The 7,743-nt window shown below is 45.0% G+C and overlaps 1 protein-coding gene across 1 annotated transcript in view; it reads left to right on the top strand.

Moving 5' to 3' along the window:
• The window catches only part of LOC125449062 (uncharacterized), an 80,476-nt gene extending 73,025 nt beyond the window's left edge, over nt 1-7,451 (top strand). Inside the window, 2 exon segments of the mRNA XM_059641834.1 lie at nt 1,238-1,372; nt 5,904-7,451. Of these exon segments, the coding sequence (XP_059497817.1) occupies nt 1,238-1,372; nt 5,904-7,403 (1,635 nt within the window). The 3' untranslated portion in view covers nt 7,404-7,451.
• Nucleotides 7,452-7,743: the final 292 nt, after the last annotated feature.

Here is a 7,743-nt window from a genome sequence, read left to right as displayed (position 1 = left end):
TGTATGGCCCTCTCACACCCAATGTAATAAATATTGCTCCCTGGTTCTGCTACTTCATGGGACATTAAAATTACGGATGCTGGAAATCCGAAACAAAAACAGTAATTGCTGGAGGAACTCCGCAGGTCTGGCAGCAACTGGGGAGAGAAAGCAAGAGTTAACGTTTCGAGTGCAGCGGCCCTTCTTCAGAACTCACGATGCTACCTGCTCGGCTGAGTTCCTCCAGCAATTTCTGCTTTTACCTCACAGGACATTTCCGCCTTAGGTGTCCAAAGGTGTGTGGCACATTTCAGTCACATGAAAACCCAGGAAAGAAACCCATAACGCCGAGAAAGTGTGATTCTTGAATCAACGGACTGACAATCACGAGGGGTAGTGTGGCACAGGCAGCGTGTGAGGTCATCTTTGGCCAGAAAGATGGAATATTGTGAATTTTATTCTGGATTGAAAGGAATAGATTGTGGAAACTCCTTTTAACAGGGTTTAAAATAGGGAGTACCTCCCACACAATGAACTCACACAGAGTAAGATGTTTAGCTTATATGAATCTCTATCCAGGATTGACAGTGATTACTTTTGTAAATTTCTTTTACAGGATGGTTTAAAGAGATTTGCAGAGGAGCTGCGCAAACCGAACATCACGTCAAAATCCGACAGAATCACTTGGTTCAGATGGACTAGGGCATTAGCAGTTTTTTAGTGTAAGTGTCTAGTTTCAGGTAATTACCATTCACAGCAAGAAATTTCTTGTTTGAATGTTGACACTCCTGCCAGAAGATCTTGTCTCGTAATCCTTTCTCGATCAGCTGGTAAGGACAAGTTTTATCTAGCTTTATCAGTAGCACTCCTACCAAATCTCCCCAAATCCTTTTCTGTAAGAACAGCCTCAATGTCTCCAACTCAGATTTCCCCAGTGCCTGCCCTGCATCTACAAGGCACAAATTAGACTTGGATTTAACTTGTACTCAACTGCAGGGTACAAGATTATCGTGAAAAATGTACAGTGTGGCCACAAACTGCGCCATCTTAGGTTCAAAATCTTGGTTACAGATCTAGAAAAAAAGTTTCAGAAGTTCAGCACTGCAGTCTTAGTACAGAAGTGGAAAAATAAAGTTTGAGAAGTCAAACATTACAGTCCTTTCTTAAACCACAGGCCTGCAGACCCTCCCAAGTTGAGCTTCCCACAAAAGGGTTCATTCTCCCCTGCACTGCGTAAGCTTTCTCGTGCTGGGCTAAGACTCGCCTGGGCTCACTAACCACCCTCACCACCCCAGCTGACCTCCATCGGATATGCCAGGCCAAGCTGCCACTCGCAAGACTTCAGCTGCTGCTGTCAACCAGGGCCCCACACTGGGATCAGGAGGATGACAAAGTACTGTCTGCTTGACTGAATTGGTACAGCTCCCAACAATACTCAACAGACTTGACACCATTCAGGATCAACCGGTCCACTTGATTGGTACCATCATCAATATCCATTCCCTTCACCATCAATGCACGTTGGCAGCAAGGTGTACCACCCACAAGGTGCACTGCAGTAATTCATTTGGGCCCCAAACCCATGACCCCTACCACTGAGAATGACAAAGATAGCACTAGAGCACCAGCAGATTTCTCCAAGGCATACACCGTCCTGAATTGCAGCTGTACCAGTGCTGTTCCTTCACTGTTGCATTGAGTCAATCCTGGAACTCATTTCCCCACAGCACAATGGATGCAACAATTCGAGAAGGCTGCTCTCCAACACTTTTAAGTGAAGGCCATTGAGCTGCTGGTGTTGGACTGGGATGGGCAAGGTCAGAAATTGCACGATACCAAGTTACAAGTTTATTTGAAAACACAAACTTTCAGAGCCTCAGCTCTTCTTCAGGTGTTAGGACTAATTTTGTGTTTTCAAATAAACTTGTTACGTCATGATCTGGTATTGTGTGATGCCTGAATTTAAGGGATGTTATGGATGAAGATTAAATACTGATCTTGCCAGCGATGTTCACATTCCATGAATGCATAATAACAAAACCCTAATCTTGCTGCTGAAGTTACTCGTTCCTTGAACCATTTTTATGAATCACCTCTACATTCTCTGAGTGCCATATTCATTGTAATATGTGGTTATTACTGGTTTGCACACACCCAGATACTCTGCATTCTTTTATTCCACTCTCTGTGTGTGGCCTCAACCGAGAGATTTTTCAATGATCCCAGTTTTGGATGAAGAGCTTGTGATTTGGATAAATATCATTTGTAGCGTTTGGATTTTGAACTAGTGGCATATAGGTGTTGGTTACTTTGAGAAAAGTTTCAGAAAGCCAAGTCACAGACACAGGTAACTATCAACTTTCTAGAGCGTAAATGAATCTTTGCTGTGACTATGGATTAATGGCAGAGAGGGTAAACAGTGCAGTAATTAGCTTGCTTTTGCATTAGAATAATCTAGGTTTGACTTTAGCTTGGAAAACCCAGAGAGTAAAAGTTCTAAGTGCAGTTTCTGGTGAAAACCTGACTGTTCATAAGTAAATATAATTCTCTCCTCAAAATGAGTATTAGACAGTTCAGGGAAAGCAGTGACATTGTTTTAAATTTAGATGGAGAAACTTGCAGTCTGGACGTGTTTGGTTAGAGATCTGCGGAGTATTCAGGCTGAGTCCTGAGTAAGTCTTAAGTTTTCAGTTCTTACAGTATCCATGTGAGAAGCAAAAACAGAAGTTACTGGGAAAGCTCAGCAGGTCTGGCAGCATCTTTGAAGAGAAAGCAGAGTTCCAGGTCTGGTGACCTCTTCTGTGGAACTCCAGATTTATTGAGTATTCATGTGAGAAGGCTGCACAGTTCACAGGACAGGGGGGAAGCAGTTTGTCAAAACTAAATATTTGACATGGAAGGAGAATTTCTCAGGATATGAGGCTCTGTAAAAGTCATGGTGTTGGCTAGCAGATGAGACCTTGTTTTGTGAAATCTTTTAATATCTTTAAAATTGCATTCTATATTTTGTTTTTATTTTCTCCCTTTGTGTAGCAACGCTGATTTTATTGTTAAAGTAAACCTACAGCCTGTGCGTCGATGTTACTACGAATGATGATGAGTTAAAATAAATAAATTTGATCTGTCAAGTCAGGTTACATTTTGGGATCTGGCCTGCCCCGTAGGAACATCGGCTGGGATTATAAGTGTTTCTGCCACCCTTCTGGCTGCAAGCTCCACGAGGACATTGTAAAACTTCAGAGGTGAGTATTTTTGACTGTTCATCTATAATCTTGAGCTTTCCAGTTGTCCTGTGTTATTTTTTTGAGAGGTTCTATGGCTCTGGGCCTCATTTATTGTGGATCTAAATCCATGTCCATTCATTGCTGTGTTTCACCCCTGTCCTCCCTGAGGAACTCTATCATTGCTGTGACAGTAAATAATGGTTTCAGTCAGCGTTGGTATTTTAGTGTAACGTTCACCGACTGTGACTAAATGAGACTGTTCTGCTGGCCATCCCCGATTGTGTGCTGCAATCCTACCGGCTTTGTCTTCTCGTGGAATCTTTCACAGAAATGAATTATTTTTCCTGTACTACAGTCCATTTCAGGGCTTATATTGAACATCAAATTCTGCACCATTTTAATTCATTCTGAACATCCTGAAATGTTGACTGTATTTCGATCTCCATAGGTTTCAGCAGATATTCAATATCCCAGTGTAGAAGGTGATGTTTGAGCTTCCTGAACAACTGCAGTGTGTATGGGGGTGAAGGTTTTCCCACAATGCTGTTGTATAAAAAGTGAGAATGCAGGAACAGTGATGTACATACAAAGAACAGCACCTTGAATTTATATAGAACCTTTCGCATAATAGAATATGCCAAGGCTGTTCACAGAAGTTTCAAAAAGCAACAGTTGACAAAGGGCCCCATGGTGATCATGGGTCAGGTGACCAAAATCTGGAACACAGATGGAAATTTTAAAGATTATTTTAAATTAGGAAGATGAGGTAAAGGTTTAGGGATGATTCCAGAGCTCGTGGCTTTGGTAACTGAAGACCAGTAACAATGAGATTAAAATTGGGAACGTTCAGGAAGACAGAACAAGAGGAATTGAGACATCTCAAAGGCTGGAGGAGGTTACGGATATGGAGGGGGGTGGGAGGGTGTCATGAGACTGAAGGACGTTACAAAGATGGGGAGGGTTGTAAGGCTGGTATGAATTACAGAGGCAGACAGGAATTTTGAAACATCAGTTCAGAATTTTAAAATGTTGGTGCTACTTAATCCAGAATCTTGAAGACCAGCGTGTACAGGAGGGGCAGGTAAATGCACAGGCCTCCAGATGACCTCAAGATTGAAAGGAGGTTAAATGTGGGAGGCCAACTGGGAGTGTGTTAGGATTGTTAGATCTAAAGGTAACAAGTGAATGGATAGCAGTATCAGCACCAGATGAGCTGAGACGAGAGAGGAGTCTGGTGGGACATTGGTGAGGCCTCTTCTGGTGTACTGTGTCCAGTTCTGGTTGCCCTCTTGTAGGAAGGATATTATTAAACTAGAGAGGGTTCAGAAGAGATTTACCAGGATGTTGCCAGGTTTGGAAGGTTTGGGTTATAAAGAAAGGCTGGATGGGCTGGGACTTGTTTCTCTGGCGTGTAGCAAGGTGAGCGGTGACCTGATAGAGGTTTATAAAATCATGAGGCATGCAGATAGGGTTAACGATAGGTGTCTTTTCCCTGGGATGGGGGAATTCAAAACCAGGGGGCATATTTTTAAGGTGAGAGGAGAGAGATTTAAAAAGGATATGCGGGGCAAATGTTTTATACAGAGGGTGGTTTGTGTGTGGAATGAACGTCCTGAGGAAGTGGTGGATGTGGGTACAGTTACAACATTTAAAAGACATTTGGATAAGTTCATGAAAAGAGAGGCTTGGAGGGATATGGGCCAGGAGTGGGCAGGTGGGACTGGATTAGTTTGGGATTAAGTTCGGCATGGACTGGTTGGACAGAAGCATCTGTTTCTGTGCTGTATGACTCTGTGACTCTGTTACTGAGGTGGAAATAGGCGGTTTTGGTGATGATGGGGATATGTTATTTGGATCTCCTCCTGGTGGGAAATATTTCTCCAGGGCTGTGAACAGTCTGGTTCAGCGTCATCTCGTTAACAGTAATAGGGTTGCAATTAGTGAAGTTTGTAGCAGGGACTGAAGTCAATGGATTCAGTCTTCCCAATATTTAAGTGGAAGAAATGTTCACTGATCAAGAAGTGGATGGCAAACACGTCAGGATTGTGTGTGAGAGATAATGGGAACTGCAGATGCTGGAGAATCCAAGATAATAAAGTGTGAAGCTGGATGAACACAGCAGGCCAAGCAGCATCTCAGGAGCACAAAAGCTGACGTTTCGGGCCTCGACCCTTCATCTGATGAAGGGTCGAGGCCCAAAACGTCAGCTTTTGTGCTCCTGAGATGCTGCTTGGCCTGCTGTGTTCATCCAGCTTCACACTTTATTTTCTAGGATTGTGTGTGACTTTGGAGGGAACTTGGAGATGATAGTATTCACATACACCTGCAACCCTGGTGCTTTCCAAGAGGTGGGAATTGAGGGATCAGGAGATTCAGTCAATCTTGTAGTTGGGTTGTAAAACTGAAATCACACTCTTCCACTGCCTGCCTCTCCCATCTACTGTCTTCCCAGTCACGGAGGCTACAGTCTTTTGAAGGTGAGCCTGTTGGATTTTTGGGACAATTCCGGCAGCTTTCACGGTCACTTCTTCCTAGTGTCAGCCCCCCTAAATGCATTCCCTTCACTTTCACGAGTTTGCGATTCCCTGTGTGGCCCTGCCCTCCCTGTTACCTGTTTTAAACCGATTTCACAGGCTGTAATCAGGAAACCCAAACCAGATGTCCCATCAGGATCTGGTGAGGTCGCTCGCTTTACCGTAACCCGGACATCATCGGAGTTTGGACATGGAAGGAGGAGGCACCATGCGCAGTGAGGAGCCACTGTACACACAGTTTGTGTGTGGACAAGGCTTTGGCCAATCAGCTGACCAGTTAGGACATAAATGTAGTTGTGGTGGGGAGAAGCTATGGAAATGTATGGGCTATGAGGGTGAATCCTTGTCTAAACTGGAAACACAGTGGTGCAGTCAGGCCAGGGAGGGGCCATTCGCCTTCTCTGACAGTGGGAAGGGATTCACTTCCTCTTCCACCCTCCTGACGCAACACTGGGGACGCACTGATGAGGGACCTTTCAAATGCTCAGATTGCACCAAATGCTTCACAAGTTCTTGGGACCTGATTTTTCACCGATGTGTTCACACTGACAAGAGACCGTTCAGGTGCTCTCACTGTGGGGCTGCCTTCAAAACATCATCTGACCTCCTCGCACACCAACCAGTTCACACCGGAGAGAGGCCGTTCGTCTGCTCGGAGTGTGGGAAAGGATTCGCACAGTCTTCGACCCTTGTGAAACATCGGCACGTACACACTGGCGAGAAACCGTTCGCCTGTTCCCAGTGTGGGGAGGCATTCGCTCAGTCATCCCACTTAGTGAGACACCAACGCATTCACACCGGAGAAAGACCTTTTACCTGCTCCGAGTGTGGGAAGGGATTCAGTCAGTCATCTACCCTGCTGACACACCAGAAGCTTCACACAGGCGAGAGGCCGTTCACCTGCTCCGAGTGTGGGAAGGGATTCACTCAGTCATCCAAGCTGTTGATACACCAGCGGCTTCACACTGATGAGAGACCTTTTCAGTGCCCAGACTGTGGAAAGTGCTACAAAAGTTCCGGGGAACTTATGTCCCATCAACGTGTTCATACAGACGAGAGACCGTTCAGGTGCTCTCATTGTGGGATTGGGTTCAAGCGATCGTCTGACCTCACTGTACACCAGCGAATTCACACCGGGGAGAGGCCGTTCACCTGTTCACAGTGTGGGAAGGGATTCACTTCCTCGTCCACCTTGCTGATACACCAGCGAATTCACACCGGGGAGAGACCATTCATGTGTTCTGAGTGTGGGAAGAGATTCACTGAGTTAGCCAGCCTGCTGAAACATCGGAGTACTCACAGTGAGGAGAGGCCATTCACCTGCTTCCAGTGCGGGAAGGGATTCAGTCGGTCATCTACTCTGGTGACTCACTGGCGAGTTCACACTGGGGAAAAGCCTTTCATCTGCTTCAGCTGTGGGAAGACATTCACTCAGTTATGCAGTCTCTTGAGACACCAGCGGGTTCACACTGGGGAGAGGCCATTTACCTGCTCAGATTGTGGGAAGGGATTCACTCGGTCATCTGCCCTGCTGAAACATCAGAAAATTCATAAGTAAACTGAGTCATTAGATTCTGCTGTTAATCACGTCCAGGCCTGTGTCATGTTCACTTGGATACATTTTCTGCTGATGTTTATTAACTACACTGTATATTATAGGGATTGATATTGTGATTACAGTCAAATAAAGTAACTTTGTTTTAAATTCATAGAATGTTAAGTCTTTTTAATATCGTTGAGTTAAGTTGGTCCCTTTTCAAATGCTCACCCTCCAACTTGCCTCACCCGTCTTCATTTTCAACACATGCAAGGAGCTTGTGGAGCTATGTTGTCACGGAAGTCGTGATCATCTGCCTCTGCTACTTCCCTCCCTTATGCAAAGTCACTGGGCCAAACCATGTCTTAAAGCCCCTCCTTGTCCAAGACCCCAAACCTCTATCTTTCTTGACTTTCCCACATATCACCTCCTGTCCTCCCAGATCTAAACTGCTGATTCTCAACTGGCC

This window comes from Stegostoma tigrinum, chromosome 43 (genome assembly GCF_030684315.1).
Source record: "Stegostoma tigrinum isolate sSteTig4 chromosome 43, sSteTig4.hap1, whole genome shotgun sequence".
Classification (NCBI taxonomy): Eukaryota; Metazoa; Chordata; class Chondrichthyes; order Orectolobiformes; family Stegostomatidae; genus Stegostoma; species Stegostoma tigrinum.
This window is presented reverse-complemented; position numbering and strand designations above follow the sequence as displayed.